This window comes from Sylvia atricapilla, chromosome 6 (genome assembly GCF_009819655.1).
Source record: "Sylvia atricapilla isolate bSylAtr1 chromosome 6, bSylAtr1.pri, whole genome shotgun sequence".
Taxonomy (NCBI): Eukaryota; Metazoa; Chordata; class Aves; order Passeriformes; family Sylviidae; genus Sylvia; species Sylvia atricapilla.
This window is the reverse complement of record NC_089145.1, coordinates 23,235,555-23,262,793: the sequence shown is the minus strand read 5'-3', so window position 1 is coordinate 23,262,793 and position 27,239 is coordinate 23,235,555. Positions and strand designations below refer to the sequence as shown.

At 39.2% G+C, this 27,239-nt stretch overlaps 1 protein-coding gene across 15 annotated transcripts in view; it reads right to left on the bottom strand.

The window, feature by feature from the left end:
- The window catches only part of CELF1 (CUGBP Elav-like family member 1), a 69,515-nt gene that overhangs the window by 6,447 nt on the left and 35,829 nt on the right, over window positions 1-27,239 (bottom strand). For 5 of the 15 annotated variants that reach the window (XM_066321093.1, XM_066321094.1, XM_066321091.1 and 2 more), the window contains 10 exons: window positions 24,636-24,770; window positions 24,369-24,448; window positions 23,817-23,978; window positions 22,392-22,473; window positions 19,265-19,393; window positions 12,830-12,943; window positions 12,463-12,648; window positions 11,451-11,594; window positions 9,583-9,751; window positions 918-3,913 (listed from right to left, as the gene is read on the bottom strand). In XM_066321093.1, the coding sequence (XP_066177190.1) occupies window positions 9,624-9,751; window positions 11,451-11,594; window positions 12,463-12,648; window positions 12,830-12,943; window positions 19,265-19,393; window positions 22,392-22,473; window positions 23,817-23,978; window positions 24,369-24,448; window positions 24,636-24,770 (1,160 nt within the window). In that variant the 3' untranslated portion in view covers window positions 918-3,913; window positions 9,583-9,623. Of the gene's footprint in view, window positions 1-917; window positions 9,752-11,450; window positions 11,595-12,462; window positions 12,649-12,829; window positions 12,944-19,264; window positions 19,394-22,391; window positions 22,474-23,816; window positions 23,979-24,368; window positions 24,449-24,635; window positions 24,771-27,239 lie in introns of those variants that run through there. The other 10 variants (XM_066321088.1, XM_066321089.1, XM_066321084.1 and 7 more) reach the window with 10 other exon arrangements.

Here is a 27,239-nt window from a genome sequence, read left to right as displayed (position 1 = left end):
AGTCTCCAAGATGCAAGATAGCAGAAGGAAGGAATAACATCAGGGTATTTTAAGAGCTTTCAGAAATGCAGGAAAATCATGGCCATTGTGGTACTTTCCTTCTGAGAGAGGTAATATTCATGTCAAACTTGTGACAGGTTTCTAAAGAATTACACTTTGGCTATGTCAAATACTTTTTATTAATTTGAAATGAGATATCATGAAAGATATCTTAGTCCTAAGTGCAATGCAGGTACCCCTTGCTTATCACTAGTAAGTAATCCAAATCCATTTGCAGTTTCCCTGTGTAGTGTTTCCAGGACCAGGAGCGCTGGAGGCTGCAGGTACCTTGATGCTGCAGAACCAGGATAGATCCAGCAAGCTTGGCTGTGTTCCTGGAAGGGAAAGGAGGTGGTGGCAAGTGTGGGGCTTGTGAGAGAGGCAGCAGCTGGTGCCTCTCTAATCCCACACAGCACCACGCACTCGTGCTGCTCCTGCCGAGCTGAGGGCTGCTGCTCTGCCCAAGGCATCGGGCCCCTGAAAAACCCTGAAGCACAAGTGCATGGACAGGCAAGTGGCTGCGTGGCACCAGTTCTGTGAGGCTGGATATGCTTACTCCTCACTCCCAAGTGTTGTGCAGCATCCAAGATCCTCAGCTTTTCTGTATCTAAAGGGGACTTGACTGTCAAATGACCCAAAATGGAGTTATATCAACCAGAAAACCTTTTCCATTTCTATTCAGAGTAGCTCATTTACATAGAAGTAAAAATCCAGGGCAATACTGTACGTCCAGAACAAGTGGTATTGGGCCATGAATATTTTTCTGTCTCACAGCTAAGAAACTGTAAAATAGTTCTCTCATCTCTCTCGTCATCTTCTCACCCTTGTACCCCCAAAAAGAACCTCAAGTTTAAGACACAAATACAATACACAAGGACTCTTCTCAAACAGTTTAATAGCAAATAAACAAAGGGAGGTACCACACTTGGCATATACAAAATGACTTGTTGTCGGTGTGTCTGTGCAATTAAAACAGCTTTAAGTTGCCCTTTGGGACAAAAAGAAAAAAAAACACACACACAAAAGGAAGAAAATTCCTTTAACACATACTCGCTTGTTCCAAACTTGTAACAAATCTTTTCATTTTTAAATCCACTACACAAACTCTGTGATCAGATCAGAAAAGCAACACGCGCTCCTCTGCTTTTTAAACCATTAAAGTAAAATCTGTAATTCTCTACAGAGTACAACACAATTTCACACAAAAAGACATTTTGTTTTGCAAATCAAAACAAGAAAAAAAAAAAGGAACAGCTCAAACAAGGTAAAGAAAAGCATTTCTACGACTGAACCACGACTTCGAGTTGATTAAATCCCGTTAACTGCAGAACAGACTCTACATTTGGTCATAGTGGCAATTTGTTTTCTCGTCACATTGTGAATCACTTTACATTGTTTTCTAGTAGAAAAGGCAAAAAACTGTACAAAACCCCTAGTGTTAAATACAATGTTTGTACCAATAAAAAAGCCCACAGGTTTGTCTCCAAAATGTAAATTTTCTTTTTAAATTATTCACAAAAAGCAGCCAAAAATCAGAAAGGCAGCTGCTGCTCCACTGTCTCAAATCCATTAAAACCACCACAGAACAATTAAAACAACCAAAGGAAGAAAAGGAAAGAAGAAAGGAAAGAAACATCCAACATTTGGCATTTTGGTTTTCTTCAGATACTTTTCCACAGGTTTCCCCCAAGGTTCCTTATGGAACCAAATGCACGCGTACAGAAGCGTACTGGCAGTTCCTCCATACACTGCAGGGTATCAGTGCCCCCCAGCACACAGCCCTGTGCATTCAGACTGTGGGACTAACAGCAGCCAGCCCCCAACCCTACTTCCCAAATAAACGAGTCCCTAACCCTTTTCATTCAGCCTCACGATTCACTCCCAGGTACATGTACCATATTCAAATTGTTCTCTTTTGTAAGCAGATTAAGGACTGTCTACACAAGTCTGGCCAATACCTAGTGAGAATACAGTATCCTCAACCAATTCAGGAGTAGGATAGAAAACAATCTTTACATTATCCCAAACACTGGACAAAATTAAGATTTCTATCCAATCAAACTCTACTTATTTTCTCAGCAAAAACCCTTCTCCTGGAATTCCATTTCACATTATTTCAACTGTTAAGATACCTACACTACCTTGCTGCTGCTTCTGACTGAAACTTCATCACAGCACACACTCTTCAGGTGCCTTCATCTAGAAGCTACTTCCCAGTTTCTACCTGTGCAGATGGTATGTATGGCAGGGGAAGCCTGCTACCCAGAGAGCAGTAACCTGTTCTAGTTCATCCTGCAAGCCAGAAAAACTGCTCAGCTCTCATTACCCAATTAAAAACTAAACAAAAACTAAAAAATCTCCGCAGAGATTCCCCAGCTAAGGCCCTTGAAAAGAGAGCTGGGGATGGTACCCTGTTCAGGTAACAGCTTCAGAGGCTGTTGTATTGTGCTTGTCATTTGGGAAAAGAGCGAGCAATTGTAGGACCAGTGTTACAAATGCTTTCTCTGGTATATTTAAAACACTTTATTTCATGAGCTAACCTAAATCCTTGCAGATTCCTGCCACCAAACTCTGACTGATGGTGTTAGATTGGGGCTGGACTTCACAGAAATGTGCCCTGAGTTGTACAAAATGCTCAGTGTTTGAAATGAGCCCTAGCTTCAGATAGCTTTGGAAACAGAAATACTGTGAGTTCCCCCACCTTCCTGCTCCCAGCTATCCCCTTCAACCAACACTTCCACTAGGGGAACAGTGTAACCAAGCACCCTCAGAGCTTCTGACAGCACTGGAGATGGAGCAAGGTCTAGGTGCTCTGTCAGGCAGACAGTCTAAGTGCACAGGCAGATGTCCTCAGGTGGCTTCTGATCAGATAATTGCCATACTGAAACCACCGATTTAAAGGATACCTTTGAAACCCATTAAATTGCTCAGTTTTTGCACAAACTATAGAAAACAGAGAGGTGAAGGTGATATATACGAGAGTGTGAAGAAAACAGCAGGAAACATGCACAACATTTCTGGGCACTATCTTAGTTTGAAAGATTAAAACAAAACCATCACATTTTGCTGAGGAGATTGTAGTTACAAAAAAACCAAGCATGCCAGAGCTTAACAAAATACAACATCAACTTTGATCAAATTTTCACTGCAGACTGATAATCACACGGAAGCAGGGGGAAAATAAAAATAATAATTAAAAAAAAAAAAAAAAATCAGTAAATGCCAGGGCAAAAATGTAGCTACAATCGGAGGAAAATGTAGTTCAAGTGTTTTCTGTTGATGCCACTTCAAGTCACAAGTTTGAACTCATAAAAACACATGCTGTCTCCTCAAGCACAGAAACCAGATCAGCAAAATGTGACTAGGAAGTCTTCTGAAAGATTGAGTCACACCATATAATTGACTTTTTCGTCGAACTGTGTTTTTAAAACTAAGCACACAGAAAAAACTAAGCCTAGAAAGTGATTGGCTGTATGTTCACAGAAATACAAATACTCCACAAGGTATGCTAGCAAGGCTGCTCTGAAGACAAATTACAAAGAATCAGATTCACAAAATCAAGTGGTTATCTTACGAAGGTCTAGAAAAATAGAAATTCTTTTATATTCAAATGCAAGTTTAAATATTCCCCTTCAGCAGTCTTTCTAGCAAAACCAAATTGGAATCACAAAAAAAAAAAAAAAAATAAAAAAAAAAAAAAAAAAAAAACAAAAGAAACAAACATAATAAAAATACACATCAGCATCAAAGGTCAACACAAGGTCAAAGGTGAGAGTTCAAGCATCAGAGAAGCTGAAGAGACAAGGATTTGGACGATGTACTTGAACGCCACATCGACATGCTTTAGGCACAACGATGAACAAACGGCAGGAATCTAGAAAAAAAAACAAACCAGAAAGAGGGAGACCCACTGAGTTACACAGAGCAGTACATCCAAACACGGAGAGAGAGAACAAGAATGGGCACTGTACAATGAGATCTCCTGGGGAAGGGAGTTGACAGGGAAGGGCAGCACATGCCAACGATGGACAAGTAAAAGTCAAGGTACATGAAGGACACCAAGTAAACATCAAACTGCCAGAAACCAAATGGAAGCAGAGGCCTGGATTTCCCTCTCAGCACCCAGTCTGTGGAGCTTTCCACAGCCTAGTGACACACTGGTTAGCATACATTCACCTTGCCCCGTGCCCAGCGTGTCTACTACCTCTGTTTAGAACACAGTAAACTCCCTCCCCAGGAGACTGATTCCAAAAAATATGACTCCAGGGCAAACATTTGCCCACAGAGACTGAGACCATGAGACAAGACAGAGGACCACAAGGGCTTCACAGGTGGTTTGACATTTGAGACTTTTCTTGCACTCTAACATGGGAAGTTCTTAGGCAGTAGTAGCCCAGCAAATCCATGTTCTTTCCTTTAGCTACAGTCTCTTCTCATTCCCTAGAACCCCATGTAACTGGGGTTGGGTGATTTGGAAAAGGGGAAAAAAAAAATTATACAAGACAAAAAGCCCACACATCAGAGAATTCATTAAGACTTGACTGCAAGTTAAGACTTGTCCTAGCTGAGCACTTGTCATACCATTAGACCTGCACAGGGATTTTCCATTCCCAACCTTTTATGTAACAGCCCTCAGCTCCCTGGCTTCCTGAGGAGGAGTTTCTGGGCTCTGAGAAGCTCTACAGTCACTGTTGCCAGTTTGATGAGCAGAAAAAAATGTGTTTCCTGAAATCTTCTTGAAGAGTTTATTAAAAAATAATTCTTATATTAAGTGACATGAATACTTCTGTTCCCTCCCCTCAGCTTGTGAGCTGCAAGAGGCAAGGAACATTTTGGGATGAGAGTGGGAGGCAGAAGAGAGAGGAAGAGGTTTGTTTTCTTATTCTGCCTCCCCACACCCACAACTCCCCTTTAGCTTCTGTTTGTGGCCTTAATCTTCAGCACATCTCAAAGCTTCTGGTTACAGACTAGAACAAGGTGACATTTGCATATTATCTAACATAATTTCAGAATAGCAAGTGTTGCATTCTCGTTCCAAAGCAACAAGAAACACATTGTCTACTAAATCAGCAACACTCCTTTTATTAGAAGTGCTGAGATTAATTTGCTTTCCAATAAAGGGAAAGGACTTGAGTATAGAGTTTAAACCAACTCCAGCAGAGTACAATGAACTCTTGCACTTTTTTCTATATTTCAAGAAATACTCTAGATTATTTGCAGATAGGTGTAAGAACTCACTCTTAAACCAGAAAAGCAAATTCATCATGAACTGAGGCATGAGAAACAACAAGAAGCATGAAATCAAGTGACATCTTAGCATGCACCACTGAAATCCTCTGTGTGATTTGTCTGGGGATTTTCTTGATATGGATTTTTCAAATATTTCACTCAGCTATGATGAGGGCAAAGACTGAGTTTTATCAAAGCCCTATGGAAAGACTGGCCTATAAAAACAGAACCAAGAGATATCGGACAAGGTCTTACTGACTTTGAGAAAGTTATTCCAGTTTGTCCTTCTTTTATTCTCACAACAGTGATAATTCTGCCTTCTGTGTTTTATATTTTGCGGCAGGTATGCTAGGGATATCAATCATCTTTAGGTTAAATGTCTGCAACAAGAAGTTTTCAAAGCATTTTACCTGTTCATAGTCGCATCCTTCATTTGCAATTTGCTTTATCCAAGTTGTTTTAGGTATTTCCAAATAAAATAGGAACAACTTCCTTCTGCCTGTTGTTCTTCCCTAATCTGCAGCCATTACCAGTTCAGTTAGATTCAGCTTGCATGAGAATTATCATAATATGTGACTTTCAGTATTCAGGTGAAAAGCTTTTTCCTGATGCATTTTCCAGTGAGATTTTTCTGAGATGGAATTTTTAAATAATGCCACCTTTGCATTAAAAAGAAGTTAAACTACAAAGAGCTATCTTATTTTGGACCGTTGAGTATCTAGGGGACTAAAGAAATTATTATTTCATTTACTATGGTACTGACACTAAGCAGTATCAGACTTAAATCACAATTCTTTCACCTTATTAGAGCAATAAAATGAAACATCTCCTGAGAAAAAGAATAAATCTGTGAAGTAGACAATTTCCACCTTGTAAACTAGAGGTATTTTAGGTATTTCCTGGTGGCACACATATTAAGGAATTCAATTTATCAGAATTATTTTTTAGCTTTTCTTGTAGAAAATCAAGATCTTTGGTTTTAAGCATATAGCACACTTTGTCCATGTGGCTGCCTCCGCTAACCGCTAACCTTCTGCAGTTTATTTGAACTCCTCCAACTCTTATCTTACTATCCAGGAAACAGAGCATTTGACACTGATTTGGTTTGCACTTGAATGAGAGCATGATATGAACTAAAAATTTAAAAGCCCCAAGTCCCCAGAATCCCATACTTTCCTGCCAATAAATGAGGAAGAAAACTGGCTTAAGACTGAAAAGGCAAGAGCAGCCTAAATCCCCACAATCAGCGGCAGCCACCAAACAGACACAGAAATGTCGACTTCATCTGACCGGTTTTTTATCAGAAAAAAAATCTGCCCAACTCACAAACTTGATACATTTATTAACTTTGGCAACATACACATTGATACACCAAGAAAGGGAAATCTGAAACAAATAACACAAACAGGGCAACATCTTCAGCTGGTGAAAACTGATGCAGCTCTACTGTGTTCAGAGAGCTGAACTGCATTGATTCAAACCATCTGAGGATCACATCTTTTAAAATTTAACCTGCATAGATTTACTTTCTTTTTCTTTTTGGCAATACTTATAGTTACGCCAGTAAGGCACAAGAACTAGCCCAAGTTAGGTGTCTTAAGGTGATTATGTCTGGGAGGAGTCACTGATCAAACTAAGCCCAGTGTAAACTGGTGAATCTCCTAAAGTTATATAGGAGTTGCACCTATTTGCAACAATGCCAAGCTTGATCTGTACGTTACAGTATTGAGGACCCACTATAGGATGAAGAAGCTAAAATATCTAATTTTGGGCAACTGAAATGACTAGTAAAGAGGCCAGAGCATCAGGTTAAAAGAAAAACAGGACAAAGGTCTTGGATAGTACAGTGGGGTAGGGTGCAAAGAAGGTAAGAGTGACTGTAGAGACCCCAGAGCACAGTGCTCTCCTCCACTGGTTCACAGCATTCATCTTCCTCATTTAGCAGTTGTTGGGCTGCAAACAGGCCACTGAAAATCAGTAGTTTCAATCATGCACATCATTATGTGTGTAAAACAATCACATTCAGGATTCTACAAAACCCTGGCCTTTTTTTTTCCAGTGAAATAATTTAGATAATAAATATTCTCCACCCTGGAGCGGTATAAAACTTCTATAAAAATAGAAACAACATTCTTGGTTACAGCAGGTTGCACTTGGAGCAGTTGCTCCCAACTACGTTTTTTTATGTTTTTTTTTTCTTTTTTCCTTTTTTTGAAAAGTATATAATTTATATATATATATATATAAAAATCCCATCATCACCCTGGAGGCCTTCACACTCCAACACTCTTTTCTCAGAAAACCAGGACACATCTTTCCTATGGTGCAGAATTCAAGTGTACATGGTTCACTTCAGTGTATGATTACGTTTCTAGAGAGATTCAAATAATTAACATAGAAGGGTACCACATGCCAGCATAACTGGGAAATTTGGCAATCTGGCCTTTGAAACTTTGCCACCACAAAATTATTTAAATGATACTGACAGATTTACCTGTCTGCCATCAATTTGGACAGATTGACATCAACTGTTTGATTTTTAATCTAAGAACTGGAAAGCGCTCCCCTTGGATGTTACCTATCAGGCATTGCAATTCTGAGGTTTGAGATCCCAGGGGGCCCAGTCCCTGGAAATACCCAACATTCCCAACAGATTGCCGCACACAAGTGGGGATTCGGACCAGAGATCTCTGGTTTGATGGGTTTAGTGCTCCTCCTGCTGGAGCAGAACACGAAGTCCTGACCCCATGTCTGACCCACACACATCATTTAGCAGCTGGCTCCCAGACTGCAGTGTTAGCTGGTGCCCTGGGAAGCAGCCTTACAACCCAGGAATACAAAGAAAACAAGGAAAAGGAGATATTATGAGGTAAATCGAACTTCTGTTTAAGACACAGAAATTGTAAACTTGTGACAGAGGTGGATTTTGGTGGTTATAAAATGGAACTCTACATGGATATCTTGAAACAGCTCAGGCCAGAGTGCCAAAAGTCCTTTGAGCCCCCTAAAACCAGTGAATATCAAAGGCTGTTAGCAATGCACTAGCAATTTCACTGGAGTGCAGAAAAAGTGTGTGTTCAGTTAAGGGGTGTGTTCAATTTTCCTTCAATTTAGAAGGTAACAGCTTGTACCAAAAGGCAGAAAGACTGAATGGCTCAATACTCTGGTTCCGTAGCTCCTGGTTTAGCTTGTTTTGAGCTGGTACACAACCCCTTAAAGGAAAACTGCAGTAGAGAGATACACCTAATTACTAGACCAAGTCACTGCACGAGTTTTGTTCATTAAAAAAAGAACCAACAAACCCGGAAGTTATCATTTCAATAAACAATCAGCACTCACATTATGCTTATGAAAAGGAACTCATAGCAATCTCTGCAAAAAAAGGACATTATTCCACAGAAACGGGGAATGTGACCAACTGTTAAGAAAAATTGTCAAAAACTTCTGCAGGTTACCACGGATCTAAATTTTCTTGTTTCTGGACACAGATGTATTCATCCAGACTAAGCTGCCTCTACCTTTTCACAAAACCTAGATGAAGTACATAGGTTAAGTTTTCTTATACATGGAGAAATTCACTGCACTTCATTAATATTCCACTGTAGACAGAGAGTGAAATTTTCTGGGCAGAGACATTATCTAATAGTTTTATAAAGTGCTGTGTACATTCACACTGCTATATAAACACTAGTTCATATACGGCAAAGAAAAAAAAGAATCACTGCAGTTTTCCTTTGGCTTGTTAATGTGTTCACCCTTTTAGCCTGATTTAGAGATGATTTAATAAATCCCTACTGTGGCACACAGTTAAGGAAATTTCAAAGAGCGGATGGGGCATAACAAAGGCTACATGGAGTCGGTTCTTTCTCACCCAGTTCTCTGTTCTCCTTGCCCATCTTTGTTTTCATCAGCTGTTCTGTGTTATTTCTGCTTTCCCTTCTCCTCTCTACCCCAAGGCAGTGTGGTGTCAGTTTCTGCTGCTCCCTTTAACTTTCTCTCCCCACCCCCAAGGAGCTGGCATTGGTCCTTCTCAACACACACTGGTTACAAACACAGCAAACTTCAAATAAGAGAGAAAAAAATAAACAAAACTAAACAAATAAAACCTCAGCGATATGGCACCTAAACTCCAAAGTAAAACACTGGAAACAAAAGCACAAACTCGTCCTCCATCCGAAGCGGGATTCTCAGCAGAGGCTGCAGCAGAGTCTTCAAGGGAAGATGTGCCAGATAGAAGGCATGGATCAGCTTCCAGGACTGTAAAAACACAGCCTTAGGGCTTCGAATCACTAAGTGCGCTCCTCTCCAACTTACCAGAAGATCCTTCTCACTCCAGTCCCGGAGGGGAGGGGTGCTCAGTATGGCTTGCTGTCGTTCTTGGAGCGCTTGAGCTGTACTTTCAGCCGCTTCATGCCGATCTGGAAGCCGTTCATTGACTGAATGGCAGCCTGCGCAGAGACAGGATTGTCGTAACTTACAAAACCTGAGGAGAGGAAAACACACAATTACCCCATGCCACAGCTGCCCCCGATGGCTGCTCACAGCTGGAAATGCAGGCAACTCACAAGGTCACAGAGGCTTGCATAAAGTGCCATTTTCAGAAGCTCACAACTGTTTTAGACTCCTCATAATCACTTTTAAAGGCTCTCAAACAAAGCATCGCTTTCTGATGTATGATGTATTCTGGGCAATGATGACATTTGGCCAGAAGATACACAGCTCAGGAAATTAGCACTTTCTAGTCTACCAACAAAATAAGTACTGCTATTTATAAGAACTCATGCCTAGGAGAAAACCAAACTTGAAAAATGCTCATCCAGATGCAAAAGCTCACGAAAGATACAAGACTGAAATCACTCTCATGACATTATAGGAGCAGATTTGTTTGTAGTGAAATAGCTGCCAAGGAAGGGTAGCACTGGTACCACTATTGTGTTTGGGTTGCTCTCAGATGGGAGGTTGCATATCATTGCTGGAAAAGGTTATCCTGAAAATAAACTTCTCCAGGAGCCTATTTTAAACAACTCCACTCAATGTCTGAGTGAGAATAACTCCCACTCTAGTCAATGGCTATGTGTCCATAACATGTAGGTGTTACAGCTGAATGATTAGCATATTTGTGTTCTCACAAAGTACCGGATTGTCCACATCTTTTGACTGAAATATGGAAAAAAAAATCAGGATTTTATGTACACACAAAGCTATCAAAACCATAGAGAAAGGCTCACCTCTCCTATTCCATCATGAGAAATCTCCATCTATCAAAACAGCCACAAGAGCTTAGGGCACTACAAAAATGCAATATGTATACCCACAATAGCTATTTATAAAGACATTAATAGAAATAATTCATAATCATAATGTACTAAGTAAGATGTAAAAAATTATTATTGAAATTACTGAAAAGACAGGAAGAAGCAAGAGAAAGAACTGTCTCAGGATTACAGTCTGCAAACACAAATAATTATCACAGAACATTCTGAGTTATAAGGGATCCACAAGGATCAAGGAATCTAACTCCTAAGTGAATGGCCCAATAAGGGGACTGAACCCATAACCTCAGCATTATTAAGCACTGTGCCCTAACCAACTGAACTAATCCCAGGGAGAATTATCCAGGGCCAGAACACCATAATAGGGCACAATAGTATGTAGAAAATAGGGCACAATAGAAATTGTGAAAAAGCAAAAAGTCACACTGAAAATCAGAAAAATACAGTTTACTGCTGTTTGGTTTATTTATTTTTTAGGAGTATAAAGAGATTCTCTACTAACTTAATGTCTAGACTAGACAATATACTGAAAAAAGAGATTACTACAAAAGCCACCTTTTTACAGATAATGATTTATAGAATGAGAAAATATCCCGAGCTGGAATGGATCCACAAAGACCACTGAAGTCCCTGCACAGGACACCCTGAGAATCACACTGTTTATCTGAGAGCACTTTGCAAACACTTCTTGAACTCTGTCAGGCTGGTGCTGTGATCACTTCCCTGGGGAGCCTCCTCCAATGCCCAAGCACCCTCTGGGTGAAATACCTTTTCCTAATATCCAACCTAAATTACCCTAACTCAGCTTCAGGCCTTTATCTCGGGTCCTGTCATTGGTCACCAGAGAGAAGAGATCAATGTCTGTCCCTGTGCTTTCCCCCTCGTAAGGAAGCTGTAGATCCAACATACCAAAACACTTGCTTAGATTGGTCTGTTTGTCAATGAAAACCTTGGCAGAGACGACATTTCCGAATGGCATGAACATCTGCAGCAGATCCTGATCCCCAAACTCCTGGGGAAGATGGTAGATAAATAGATTGGCTCCCTCTGGACCTTCAAACAAGTAGGAAAATAAATTCAGAAAGAGTATGAATACCACATACACACTGCACAAAAAAAGGTGGAAGAGCCAGTCAAGATGAATTTTCTAGATAAAAAAAATGAAACAGCTATTCACAGTACTGCAGAGCACTTGATTTCTGAATAAATGAGCATGACCCTTTGCTGGGATTGATCACTCAAATAATTCTAGGTCTTTCTGATCACTTTTGTTTGTACCTTACACATTGTGCCAAAACTGGTTCACAGATATTTGCTGTAATGACAGGTGAACAGTTAGTCTGAGTGCTAGATGTTGACTGAAAAAAAATGGCTATGCCAAACTTGCGGTTGCAAAGCAACTAAGTAAATTTCCAAAGAAAATACAAATAATCACATTGCTTGTAATCTGACAGATTCTCTTCTAAACATGCAACATTCTGCTGAAAACTTACTCCTACATTCCACATTACTTTACACTACATATTAAATTTAACCGGAACCTGAAGAGCAAAAAGACTGGCATAAGTAGCTGTTGGAAGAGGGGAAGGACCCAGAAAACAACACTAAAGTAAACACATCTGATTCTCTGACAGTAGGATGTATCATGCTGTAGGCTCATATTCTCCTGCCCTCTGAGAACATGCAGGAGGAATATGATCAAGGAAGCACTTAAGACTACACAAACCCCATGAAAAACATCCTGTATAAAAACTACTTTGGGCAGCCCTTAGCAGAAAGCCCACAGACCTTTTTTATCTTCAGTAACTCCTGGATTCTAAAAAATGACACCAAATAAAAATCTTCAGGCAAGGTAGGTGCAAGGGCTAAGCTTGTCCTTTTGAAGACCCCTTTCAAATTGTTTCTACCACTTTCTGCCTACCTTCTTTTTGACTTCCTGCTGCACCAATACTCTGCTGTGTTAAGAGACTCTGGTTGTAGAGTGTGGGCAGTGCAGCAGCAGCATATTGCTGGATTCCAGAATAAGCCTGTGTGAGGGCTTCCATTGTGCTGCCTGTCCCATTTGAGAGACCACCACTGCCAAGTCCTCCATTTAAGGCTGCCATTCCTGTATAAGAAAGAGGAAATAAAAGATGACTGAATGCTTCCACTGAGCCAGACCAATAACCTTTCAAATGCTCTGCATGACTACAAAAAGCAGGGAGCAGAAAATATCACCCCAGAGACCTATTACAGGCTGAGGGATGACAATCAGCTATTCCCCCAAGCCACCACTACACATAACTTACCTGCTAAAGAGCTAACGTTGAGGCCTGCTGTAGCACCTGCCAGCGTCTGCAATGCTCCAAGAGAAGCCATGGGATTAACAGAGGAGCTGCTACTGGAACTAGGTGAGGAACCTGCTATTAAAATAAAACAATTAAACTTCAACTAGTACTTTTTAGTCCTGATAATTCAACTTCTTCATTAAGTTATTCCAGTAGAAAAAACTAGTAAGGCAACACAGGATACTTCATGTGAAAAAACCCCAAACAAATCTAAACCCACACAACTTGATTGATCATACTGCTCATACATTCTAAGTGCTTCCTACATTTTTTAAAAATTTCTACTTCGTCATAACATATACTCTTTGTAGCAATAATAATGTCAGTAAGGGTAAGACATGTAAGATTGAGACATTATACAAATGTTGGCTAAACCATGAATCTCAGCATAAGGTAACCAGCAGTGATGCTCTGTTTCCTGCTGCCTAAAGTAAGAGTCACTTGCTATGTATAAACACATGTCCTTGAAACATCACTCAAGGTGAAAAAGACCTGCAACATAGATACTAGGGACATTAAAGAAGGCTGAACATAAGGTTTTCCCATACTGCCAGAACAGGAACGCCACATGCCCAGATTATTTTGATGCATTAAATAATTTTCTAATAAAAATCCTGCTGCTGCAGCTGGGGCTAGGACTGAGAAAAGTCTTGAAATGTACATCCAAAAATAAATAGTCTGTCCTCTATGCCAGCAACATCTTCAACTACACATTGACTCAGTAAGAGAAGTCTACCAGTATAGTACCTAGGACAGTAAGATTCTACACCAGGTAGAGCTAGTTCTACAGAAGTCAACATCAAAATCATGAGGAAAAAAAAAAGTTTTCCAAGCTGGCATATCAAAAGAAAAAGAAGTTCACATTGAGGTCATCTACAAAGATTTATGGACATGATAAAATAAGAAATGCATAGTACTTTATGATTATATAGCAGTGGTTTTTCTAATAGGTTTGTGCACTACTGCAGAAGAAAAGCTATGTGTATTGCTATTGAACCAAGAAGTTTATATTTACTGCATAAGACAGAAAATATTTATGGCTGCTAAAAATTAAAAGATACTGAAGACTGTTGCTGTAAAGGCATCTTGTAGTCTGCTTACAAGAGGAATTTATTGGTTTGACCAAGGCAGTAAAAGAAGCAGCGAATTTGAGGCATTTTCAGTTTTCCTCATGTTTTTGTGGTTCTCAATTATGCTACATCCATCCATTAAAACTTTTAAAAGAATTGTTAGCATTTTTCAAGCAGTTCCACATGCGCACTACATATTTACCACTTCATGTTTGTGGCACGAAGTCTCTGCTGGGGTTGAATATTGGAAGTATTTAAATGCAGTACAGCCTAACAATCCCCTAACAAAAGTAGTTGTACCTAACCAAAGCTGCATGAGAACCAGAGAGCTCCACTTTATATCACTTTTTGTAATAACACATGGAATGACATGTAAAGTACACGTAAAGACAAACTCTCCTAATAAATCAAAAACCGAAAGACAATGTCCCAAACTATTTTAAGATGCTTACTCTGATGAAAAGGAGACACTTTCTGTCTTACTATCAATAGCATACTGAATGTTGGGAAAACACAGAGAACAAGTTACAGTATAAGCCTCAGGCTGGTAGAAAAATTAACACACCTGGCTGAAGAAAAGCCAGAGTTCAGAATTCATACAGTTACCTTGATTTTAGAATATCACTTGTTTCTGCAACATGTCATTGCTGATCCTCGTAATTCAAAAAGACACTATATTTGACAGATGAGAACACCGTTTAAAAACCCTTACAAACCTACACCCAATAGAAGAGCAGCAGCTAAGCAAAAACAAGACTAGAGAGCAAAATGAGAGAGAAAATGGGTACCTTCTCTACTTTAAAGCTTGTGATTTTACATAAATTAAGTTGAATCACTATAAAATGCTGATCACACAGTTGTTTTAGTTTAGCTGCCTTTATCATAAATTTCTTTAGGCAAAACAAGAAATGCTTTAGTACTGAAAATGCCAAAAAAACCCCAAAGACTTGTCTGTATTTTCTTTATCCTTATGTACATAGGAATTGAAGACAGCATCTCATTTCTGATGATGAAAAAAGGCAGATAAGTAACAGTAGAGCAGAAATACAGGGCAATTACAAAGGAATGTTTCCTGTGTATAGCCTATATGCCAACAGAGCCATCTGTGAATCTAAGATTTTTTCAGCCAAAGGCAATGTCTTTGCAATAAAGTCAACAATTTTCATTCATTACTTTACAGTGCAATGTGAAAACCAAATTGTTGGACTGTACTATGTTCTAAGGCACAACTTCTGCAATTTAATTATGCACTATGCTAAGAAAAATCTGGTTTTTATTTTTAAATTAGCAGGTGACAACTTGACCTGGTATCCTGCAATTCTATTCTTGAAATATCTAATGACTGCTTATACCCTATTCATCTTCATCACAACACTAATGTATTTGTAGGCAGTAATCATATCCTTCTCCCATGGCAGTCTTCTATTTTTCAGACTATTCCTAATATAGAAGAAGTTCCACTGTTCTAGTCATAATTTCTGTTCCTCTGTTTTTCTTGTGTTATATTTTAGATCAGAAAAAAACCCAAAAGCAATGGGGATGGAAAATTAATATTGTTTTATACATGTTCTTTACTCCATTCCTAATTCTTAACATTGTTTCTGTGCAGTTTTTGGTGAGTTGTTGGGGTTTTTTCTTGCTACTAAGGTTACATTTTCTTAGATCTATCTACTGGGTTATATTTAGTCAAGAGGCTAACTCGAACAGAAATAGCTGAAAATACTTAAGAAGGTTTTCAGAAAATTTGAATATGTAATTAAGAATAGCTTTGCAGAAAGATCCTGAAAGACATATTATTAGAAAGAGAATGAAACTTGGACAAGGACATCAAGGAACAACTTCTGGAGGTAGGAAAAAGAACAGTAAGTCTGTCCTAATCCAGTCACATAGCATCCAAGCAATGACCTGAAGAAAAGTTAAATTCAGGCAATGAGTCTGACTGAGCTGTACCTGAACTAGTTCCAGTAAAACCAGAAATACTCTGCTATCTCTGAAAACAATTTTGGTGGGGACACATCAAGGCCTGGGAAATCATCTAAGCTTTGCTGGACATTTGAGGTTGCCTTTAGAAGGAAGAGATATGGAAACAAACCTCAGCGTTTGCAACCATTCTATTTGCTCTGAAGCAGATAATTCCTATTGGTGCTCAAGTCAAAAAGATGGCAGACAAGACACTCCTGTCCTGAGACACTTCTATAGTATTTTCTTGGATGTCCCTTTCACAAGTTAGCAGTCTGAGTTTATTTACAGCCATGGTCTCTGCAACAATGACTACATAACAGCAGCAGACTTCTCAGTTCCAAGAGCTGATTTTCAGCAAGGTTGAAGGTTTTACTTCACCCATTCTACATCAAAATACACAACTGTGCTTGGCAATCTGAAATGGGTAGGAAGGCAGCACAACAATACATAACACCTCTGAGTTCCACCATTTCGACATGTAACCCATCCACAGTCCATGGACTGCACTGTGTAGACTTCCAAGTTTCCCAGACATAAATGATATCAGTGCAGATGAAAGAAAATCAAAAGGGAACTATGCAGAAGGACTGTCTGGATTTTTCACCAATTATGCAATTTGAGGAGAGATGTCCAAATAAGCATCAGGTGAACATTTGGATGACAGATGGAGAGAAGTCAAGGAGTTAGTCATCTCATCTGCAGTTAGGTTTAAGAGGTTATCCCAGTAGATGTTGCCATATGTCCCTCAGACAAGACAGGCTCTTACTAACACATGGTACTGAACTGCTATATACTGAGTTTCTTCAAGGTCTGGATGTAGCTCAGGAGGGATAGATGTTTTCTGTGTGGAGACCAACAGCCTTCTATGTGAATACAGACAGACTGAATGCATACATGAGTATTAGTCACAACAGAATTTCAAGTTTGCTTGAAGACTAAAGAGTTAAAAAACTGTATAATTTCAGGAAGCATCATGGGACTGAATGTATCTGTACACACTGAGGCTTCTCCTCACCCCAGTTTGAGTGCAGTTTTAAAAGGTGAAGCATATTTATACCTCTAACAAAAAGCACTAGAACTGTTTCAGAATTTGATGTCAGTAACTACTTATAGACAATATGCCCCCCCAAGCTTTTTATTTCTTTTGAACAAAGCTAATCTTTATTCTTTGAAATTATACTTGAAATCAGGCTTGAAGAACAACACAATAGTGCTTGCTGCATGTTACAAGCCTGTAAAGAGTTAACTGATAAATCTGTGTAGGATATTAATACAAATGATCCATCATGATAACTGAATTGTTGACATACCACCATTTATTGATATTACTGATCATCAGAAGGTTATCTGAATTCAGCACTGAAAGTGCTGGGAAATGGGCTACTTGCCACCCCCTAGCCCCTCCACAAGCATGATAAAAAATGGAACAGTGCCCTGAAATATGTCTCTCATCAAGGAAAAAGGAACCTGCATAGTTCTGTGGAACAGCCAAAATTCACAGAGGGGAAGCCAATTCCAAAGAATCACTCAATAGCAGCACAACTTCATTTGAATGAGACCTCTGTGGATCATCCTGTCTAAAAGTCTGCCCAGAGCTGATCTAACCTCTGAATTTGAAAAGGTCCTTTCCAATTGCATTCTCAGCCTCTGAAATGATGGCGATTTCACAGCCCCTCTGCACCTTTTTCCTAAGCTTGATCACTCTTGCGAATAATTCTATTTTTCTATCTAATCAGAATTTTCTCCACCGCAACTTGTGTCCATTGCCCTTGTCCTTTCACTGCACACTTTTGAGAAGGGGCTGTATCTGCTTTTTCTAGCACATCTGACATTTGAACTTCACAACCTGCCAGCCCTTCTCCACCTCAACAAAGGAGAACAAGCTTGCTGCAGTCATCAGACAAGACAGTCAATAAGTAAATCTTAGTTCTAAATGCCAGTCACAACAAATTGTATCCTGACAAGGCATGAAGAAATATAGGAGAAGCTGTCAGATATATTCACCTTCATGCTTCCTTTATGATGAATAAACATTAGCGGGATATAAATGCAGCTCTTCTGTAGTCTGATCTCTTTGTAGTTTTTAGTTTGTTTTCTTTTGTTGTTGTTTTTTTTAAATTATAGAATAGGATACATAGCTGTGAGTCAAGATAAATTTTAAAATTTCAATCGTTTAAGGACTGCAGACCACAAAGTTTTAATGTAAAAAATGTCCTGCAACAGAACACTCTTTGGACTAATTATTTCTTGGGAATTTGTTTAAGTAGAAAACTACAAAGCACCCATGGTTTAACCCCCAATCATGTGACAGAAGGTTTTCTAAACAGCTTTTCTTTGTAATCTCTTTATAATCTCCTAGCCTGGCTCCTTGGTCCTCCTACGCGATTTAAAACCTACCTGTGGAAATTTAAAACCCCCTCCCTCCAACCCTCTTTGGTCTCTCACAATCACAAGTGAGGATGTCAACTCTGTAGGACAGATGCTGGAAAACTGACACCCTGAAAATACAGGGTCTCCCTTCTCATGGCAGGCTTTAGTAACAACTCAAAATCAGATAGAAATTACTAAGTAGAATACTGATCCTCATTTGTGATAAAAACTTAGTATGTCTGCCACAAGCACAATTGAATTTATTTTTAGTTTTTTGCTTTTGCATTTAATGATCATATTTAACAATAAGAAAGCAAAAGAACACTGCTTGGACATTCCAGTATCTCTGGTTAATGTACATAACCTGAAGTTAAAAATACCCAACCCAAAACAAACAAGACACAAAAAAGCCACGCAAAAGGAAGATACTAATTTTACATAATACTATGTGCAATACATACACTGAATTCTAAACAACTACTTTCCAGTAAAAGTGCTAGGGTCAGTTCATTCTACTTTTATGAGGAAGTTGTAATATCCTTGTCTTCATTAATAGAATATAAACTGTACTGTTCTAGCGCACAGAATGCATTACCTCATGCTAAAGGCATTTTCTGTTTCCATATTGAGAGGAACAGGGTGTATTTACCACAGTGCCTGCCTAAAATCACAGATAAACCAAATATGTGATGAGACTGTAATAACATGACTGGAAGGAGGTCACCTACCTATCTGCTTCATAATGACCTCAAAAATTCTTTTTACTCTATATTAGTCTGACCATTTGTTGGAAGAAACACAGCAGGTAAAAAAGCCTTTGCTAGTGGCAAAGATATCTACCCTAAACAGAGGCCAGTGAATCTACTAGTAAACTGTTTCTCCATTAAAGATCAACATGAAAGTGACAATAAAGGATAGACAAAACAGGTGACATCTATCCTGAAAGGACTTCCAGGGCAATGGATGTCAGGCTACAGCATGGGCAGTCTCTTACCTGAGCTGGTGAGCACACTCAGGGGGCTGCTGGAGGAGGTGAGTGCAGCAGTGCCACTGGGTGTGTTCTGAGCTGCACTGGCTGCAGCTGCCAACGCGGCCAGGTTCTGTAACTGCATCGCATTCAGTCCTGCAACACAGGGAACAATGCCAAGGTCCTCCTGTCAGAGCCACCACCATCCAAGCGTAACACATCCAGCAAGCTCATCACAGGGGACAAAGGAAAGGAGCTTAAAAGCAACAGGCTTAATATTAGTTACCAATCTTTCCTACATCGCAATTCGTTGCTATAATTGAAAATCTTCCTCTTTGCCCTGAGAGATGTGATTCAGGAAAAGGCCAGGTAGTCATTACGCCAGATGGAGACTCCAAAGTAGAGAAGCAGCATTCTCTCCAGTCAACAAAAGTGTAGGACTTAAGTCAGGGTCTGAGAACTCATGTGCAAGCTAGAGAACCTGCCTAGACACCAGGCCAGTAACTTCTCCCACTCTCATGTCCCTCCACACTCTTTGTATGGGGACAACAGTAACTGCAAAATTCTTTCATGAAGGCCTTACACCACAGAGGCTACAAAGTCGTGGCTTCAACCCACCATCAGCTGAGCATCAGCATGTTTTGTTTGGTCCCCCTGGCAGCCAAGAAGCAACAGTCAATTGTGAGACAATTGTTAAGTGGCAACTCGTGACCACAGGATCAGCCAATGTATGTTTAGGCTGGCCAAACACACTGGCAAGAAAATCAGGAAACGCCAGGCATGTTGTGCATAGGCAGCAAGGAATACTGCAGGGGGAGGAAGGGACCCCTGTGTTGATGAATTTTACTGGTCAATTTATTCATCTGATTCACCTTCATTTTGAATCACCGTTTTTGAATGAAACCACTTGGTCACTATTGACTGTATTTTGCCCTCTTTTTCTGCCAGAGAATCCATTAAAATGGATCTCTTCCTGAATTCTATATTTTAAGTATCCTTTGGTAGACTAGCTCCATTCTTCCAATTCTGCTTCCCTTCACTTTTCCCTTACTTTCCCTTTTTTGGCTCCTACCTTCGATTATTTTAATAATTCCTCCTCTCTTCATCTGACTTTAGACAATCCCTAAAATTTATTCCCCACATAATTAAAAACAAAACTAAATTAATCATACTTCATTTAACAGCATCACAACATCCTCAGTAAAGATGGCATTTCATCTGGATACTTAGCGAGACCTTGGGAGCAAAGCACGTATCTCAAATAATTTAAACCTCAGTTTTGTAATTTAAGCATGTAAACAGACAACATAAGAATGTGACAATGCAGTATAAATTAATTATTTTCTAAAGTACTTCTGATGGCTTTAGCACAGTTTGTTTGGTTTTTTTAAACTCTTTTTCAATTGTTTTCTGTTTGTGGCAGGATCTGCTTCCTTTGGCAAATTTAATTCCCAAAACAAGGGGATTCTACCTTTATTTAGATTCTCAAGATTCCACTGTAACATAAAAGCATGAAGTTAAAATAAAAAAGTTTTCTATTTTGCTTTTATTGTGCTACAGAGGGTTAAAACTGCAAGTGTTGGAGCTAATGAAGAACAGGGCAGCTTGTTCCTTACTGAAGCAGTTTGTCATGTGCACATTGCACCTGTCCTCTTGTCATCACACTGTTTTCCCATCTGCTTTCAAACAGCGACAAGATTAAATTTTGTCTGCAAAGTCTGATATAGTTTGGGATCTAATTACCTACTTAATTTTTCTTTCTATGAATTTCAAGAAAGGAGATCAGCTGAGATGTCATCAAGACCTTAAAACTACAACTTTTTGAGTAGAGAATCACAGATTTAGAATAACTATGTGACATACTATTGATATGTCTGGTTTCTAAATTTTTAAGGTTTTGTTGGTTAGTTGGTTAGTTTCTTGTTTTGTTGATTTTTTTTTTTTAATACCTAAGACAGAATTACCCTGGAAACTTCTCAATCTCAACTAGTTACCCCCTTCCCTCTGCCCCAGTCCTTACTGCTGTACTTTCTTCTTTATTACATCTTGTTTTTCAGCAGACACAAGAGGAGGGAAAATGCAGGATTGTGTGCACAACAAAATCCATTACAGATCACCTCCACAGAGGATATTAGTGAAAAGGTTTTTTACAGGAAGCTTTTTTTTTGCAAGAGTCTTAGATCTAAGAGCTCTGAAGAGATCTAACATGAAAGAAGTCAACATAGGAAGCTGAATTTAGAATCAACTTCCAGTATAAATCAAAATTCTTACAAATGAAATTACACTTTGTAAATGCTTGTAATTGTTACTGATGGGTGCACCAGCCAACACAAGTCAGATCTACAAAGACACTTTTGGATGAACTTCTGCACAGAAAGGACAGGTGATATTGGCAACTACTGTAGAACTCCAGCACCCAATTTGAAAAGTTAAAAGTCTTCAGTATTGGAATTAAAACTACAGATTTTTCTGCCAGCAGAAGAATTAGAGAATGTGGTGAATGGAGTTGCTAACATGTGTTTTATTATTCCTGACTGTATGATGGCAAAAGGGACAACCAACATACAGATCCAGGACTGCTATACTCACTGAATATTCTGACTAGCAGTTCACAGCAAGGAATTTGGCTCATATTTATGAAGCTGATTTTCTCTCACAGTAATGGCATAATTAACTATAATTCAAATGAATGAATAAAAGAATCTGAATGAAGCACTAGCTCACATTCCTAACAACAGTGCATTTCTAACTTAAATGCTTTGTTCTTAAATGCATTGAAAATGGGAAAACTAGGAATCCAGAATCACTGAAAACATCTGCATTAGTGAGTGCCTATTTCAAAACAAAGTTCTTCACACATGCGCCTGTTTGGATGAAAACAAATACAGATAGCGTTCTTTTTGCTACCCATAAGGGAAGATAATTTCAAATGCCAGAGGCTGGGGAGACACCATCACTTACCTTGGGGACAATAGTTAACTAAGATTAAGAAGGAACATCCACACTTGTAGCAGAGAATTCCTGTCATTTCAAAGGAGTAGGCAAACTCAGGACTATTTATTCAAATGAGATTAAAATGCCTTTTGGCTACTTTGTCTATTCTTTTTCTCTTTTGATTGGCACTGAATTTGTCCTCTGGTGGAAGAAAACTCACCTCCCATTGGGTGGAGGCTGCTCAGTGTGTTCAGGTTCCCAGACGAAGCAGCTGCTGTCTGCTGAAGGAGCTGCAAATAAAGCTAGACATTACACCAAAAAACAAAACAAGAGTGAGAGTGAGGGCTGGCTCTGCTTCTGGGAGAAACTGCATCACACCACAGCCAGAGCGCCGTCACAAATGAATTCCTGCAGCCCATGCACCACATCACAGCAAAGCCTCAAGAGAATTCCCTGAACAACACAGCCAGAGCACCACCACAGTGAAGCTCCACGTAGCTCATGCAGCACATTGCAGCCAAAGCAACAGCACACTGCTTTCCACACTCTACATCAGCAATGCTGAGAGAAAATTATAGCCAGTACACCAAGATAAAACTAGCAGAATCAGTAGTGAGAGAGAATTCCTATTCAGAGCACCTAAGGCAGGACTGCCACCCCTAAGGATATGCTACCTCAAAACAGACTTTATAGCTAACACTGCCAGCATGGGACAAATGGCAATGCCATACCAAAATCAAAGAGCCACCAGGAGAGAGAACCTCCTCTACTTTCCTTATGTACAGTAGACACAGGAGACATTTCAAGCTTCAATTCAGAAGGTTTTTAGAGACTTTTAATTCCTTTTTCCATTAACTAGCTGTTATAAAAAAATTCCAATCTACCAAAACTAAAAAAGTAGTAAGAGAATTGCCCCATTTCAACTATACACTATACCAAGAAGGAGATAAAATTTTCCTTTTCTGTTCCTCAAGCTTCATATTGCATAAACAGGGTTGTCAGAACTACTCTGGCAACCCCATAAGTCATAAGTCACAGCATATCAGTTTTTGAAAAGTTCATCCTTTAGGGACCTAGCAAAATCAACTGCGATGAAACTGCAGTCTACCCTCTGTAACATCATTTTTGCTAAAGAGAGTAGCTTCTCTCTATTTTCTGTAAAGTTTGCTTTTATTTGGTGGGTTGCTGTTTGGGTTTATTTACTCTGCTTCCAATCTGATCAACTTTTCTATTTGGACAGTATCAAGTAATGTTCCTGATTTCACTGGAAGAGGATAACAGAAATAAAGGAAAATGATAAAGGAATACAAGAACTATGTCATCAGATAGACATGAAAAGGGCGTTTACATGGTAAATGTTGAGGCAGTACTACATAAAGAAAAAACACATTCTACAGAACGCAGGAGAAAAACCCAAGGTTTCAGTAATTAGGGCTACTGTGACTGGGGTTGAAATCCTCCCATAAAAATATCCCCTCTAGATAAGAGCACATAATACAATTTCAGCCTTCTCATCCACAGATTTGGGATTAAGAAGCCAACTCCTATCTACCAGGAGCCTTCTAAAAACATGTATTAAACACTGCAAGACAGTCAGACACTCCAATCCCTGAAGAGATGAAGAAAACCCAAATCAGAAACTCACTGCTAAGTACTGGGGTCCAAGAGTGTTGAGACCAGCCAGGTTTCCCCATATTGAGGCAGCACTGATCTGTTGCATTTGTTGCTGAAGTTGCTGAGCAATTCGTTTCTGCTCTTTGTCCTTCTGCGTGTCTGCAAATTTTACAACAATGGGAGAAGAGCAACCCTGCAAACAGCAATTCAAACAATTACATACTTGCTATCCCCAGCAGTCACAAAAAATACTGAATTAAGACCTAGACACTGGAAGCATTCCCCTACTCCTCTAGGCATACATACAGAGATTTTTATATATATATATAAACAGCACATTTCATAAAGGCTCAAAATCTTGTTTGCTTTTAATTCTATTTTGTACTTTGGTATTTTCTTTGCAGATGAAGTTTCTATCTCAAACTCTAAAAACAGAGCAAAACAAACACAAAGGTTCAGGAGCAGTTTTTGTGAAGAAACATACAACTGCACTTGTCCTTCTCTCTGCTCTCTAGTCCCTGAAACTCCCTCGTGACTGCCTGACAAATCACATCTGCTCCTGACACCCACTAACTTATTTTACCTCCATGGTTTGTGCTTGGTGCATTGCTTTGATTGCTGTTTGTGCCATGGCTCTTGTTGTAAAAGTCACAAATGCACAACCTGGGGAAAGAACAAAAAGCAATCAAGTTGTTCACTACCTCCACAATTATTGGGATGAATACAGGAATGAAAATGCAGGGAGGGGGTGTAGGTGGGGATCACAGAAAGAGCTCAAATTCCAGGTTGAGTTGCAAAAGGCAGCATCCAGCATCCTCAAACTGCCAAGAAAGCTTCTTGCTTTGCTTACCTCGGCTCAGGCCATCCGGACCCCGTAATATCCTGCATTCTTCAATCTGCCCAAATGGGGAGAACATCACTCGAATATCATTTTCATTGCACTTCTTGGAGATCATTCCAATAAACAACTTCCTATCTTCTACTGCTAAGGAATCGAAAGATAAAGAGTATTACCAGCAAATATGTGCTTACTAGATCTTAGGTCTTCTCCATTAACTGCAGTTTTGTCCCTTGTATTTTGGATATGGGCTTACCACAACCAGATTCCCAGTAATGTACTGTCTTCAGTTTAAGAGGATACATATGAGGTACTTCAATGAACCTGACAGATGTCTGTTTTAGGATTTTATGTTTATGATTTGCTGCCTGTTTTGAGCTTGTGAAGTCTTTGAACAACAGGAATGTAAAGAAAAAGGAAAGAAGTATGTCAGATTCAGCGCTTTCCTGTATCTCTTCAGTTCTAGGTGAGAGAAGGCTTGAATGTGGTTCATTGGACTATTTTCATTATCTTTCCTCTGCTTATTCTGTCTTTAGACTACCAACATATACCTAACTGCAAAAAACAAGCAAGTGTACTGCAGAAAGCTTTTTAGCCTCATGCCAATCACCAAATTTTAGATATGTTCATTTCCTCATGCTCCTCTCTCAACAGTAGAAGCAACAGCACTTGCCAAAACAGAACACTTTTACTTCTGTTAGTGATACATCCATTCTGATCTGCACCAAAAGTACAAAAATGACACCTCAAATCAAACCACAAACTGTGCAGTACCATTTTTTGGCCCTCAGTTCTAATGCTATTGGATTTTTTAGAGTCGAAGAATACCTTTCAGTGTGCACACTGTTTTAAAATAAATGGTTCAGAAATACATTTCTCTTAACTTTTCAGTCAGTTGTTACTAATGTCAGCTAAAGGTCACTTGAGTGAGTGCGGTAATTTTGAATTCAGAGCAGAATTTTATACTCTCAACTTACTTATTTAAGGATGCTAATCACCTCTGAAACACTTTCTTTTAAAGAATGAAATTAATTATTCAGAACGCCACCTGAATATATAAAACAGTTTAGATATACAACATTCATCACAATATAAATTATAGTATGATGAAGGCTCTACCACATTTTGAAGCTTCAATAAAGTCTTCTTCTATTCAGTACTATAGTGAGGGGAAATCAACTTATATGTTGAGTCTTCTAAGACTCCAAACTATTCCAGCAGACATGATTTTAACTGGCCATTAAATCCTAATGTTGTACTCAATTAATTTTTTGCACTTAGAGCAGAAAGCTGCTTTCAAATCCTTTTAGCAGTCCATTTCAGTTCAAGAATTGCTTGTCTAGGTGGCAAGTTCAAATACTTTCATAACTAATGCTTTCTTATTTATTGTTGTCACCTTCACTTTTTATTAACACTCAGAGTTAATAATAGCCTCAGAATCACCATCCTAAAATTCCACTGAATACTTTTTTCACTTTCCATTATTTTCCCAGGATATTTCTATGTGTGTTTGTATGTAATGCAAGGTCAGTTTTAGTTTAGAGAACCTATTCTGTTCTCCTTCCAAAAATACTTCAAAAGAATGACTCCTTTCCAGATATATTTACACAGGAACATGTCCTGTATTCCCACAGAGGAATCTCCAGATGGAATAACTCCTACTATATGTTATCCATACATTCCATCTTCTGTTTTCAATTATATTAAGAGGTAAGCTTTCTCAAACCAGGACTATCTTCTCCATGATGCAACACAAACTACTGCAAATGAAGAAAATAAAATTTGGCAGAGCCTAGAAAGCCTGAAACTACAGGATGCTAAATGCTTTCTTTGCTTAGGTTGCAGCAATACAGATACACACATATTTGAACATGCATGTATGTATGCACATAAATTCACAAGGAAATACATGGATAAATGATCATTTACTCAGTGCTAAATGCTAAATTCTTATTCCAATTGAAATGGCAAAAGTGCAGAAATATTGAGTTTTTCTTCTCTACTGAACTGCTGTTAATTCTCAACCTCTCTTGTATGATACAAGAAGTATTTCTGACTCCCACACTACCTGCAACAGGCCTTGCTTCACACTGGACTGACACCTGAAAAAGCATTTACAGATTTCATAAAATTATAGAATAGTTTGGTTTGGAAAGGACTTAAAGATCCCCTAGTTCCTTTGACTAGACCAGGCTGTTAAAGCCCTATCCAGACAGGTCTTGAACACTTCCAAGGATGGGGCAGTTCCTCTGGGTAATGTTCTCCAGTATCTCGCCATCCTCACACTAAAGAATTTCTTCATAAAATGTAATCTAAATCTCTTTCAGTTTGATACTGTTAACCCTTGTGCTATCACTATACTCCTAGATAAACAATCCCTCCACATCCTCTTGTAGGCTCCCTTCAGGTACTGGAAGGCTGCTAGAAGGTCACCCTGGAGCCTTCTCCAGGTGGAACATCCCAACTCTCTCAGCCTGTCCCCATAGGGGAGGGGTCCACCCTTCCCTTTCCTGAATATGCTTGAGCAGGTCCACGTCTTATGCTGGGGCCCTAAAACTGGATGCAGCACAACAGATTGGTGTCTCATGACAGCAGAGAGGGAGGATCACCCCCCGG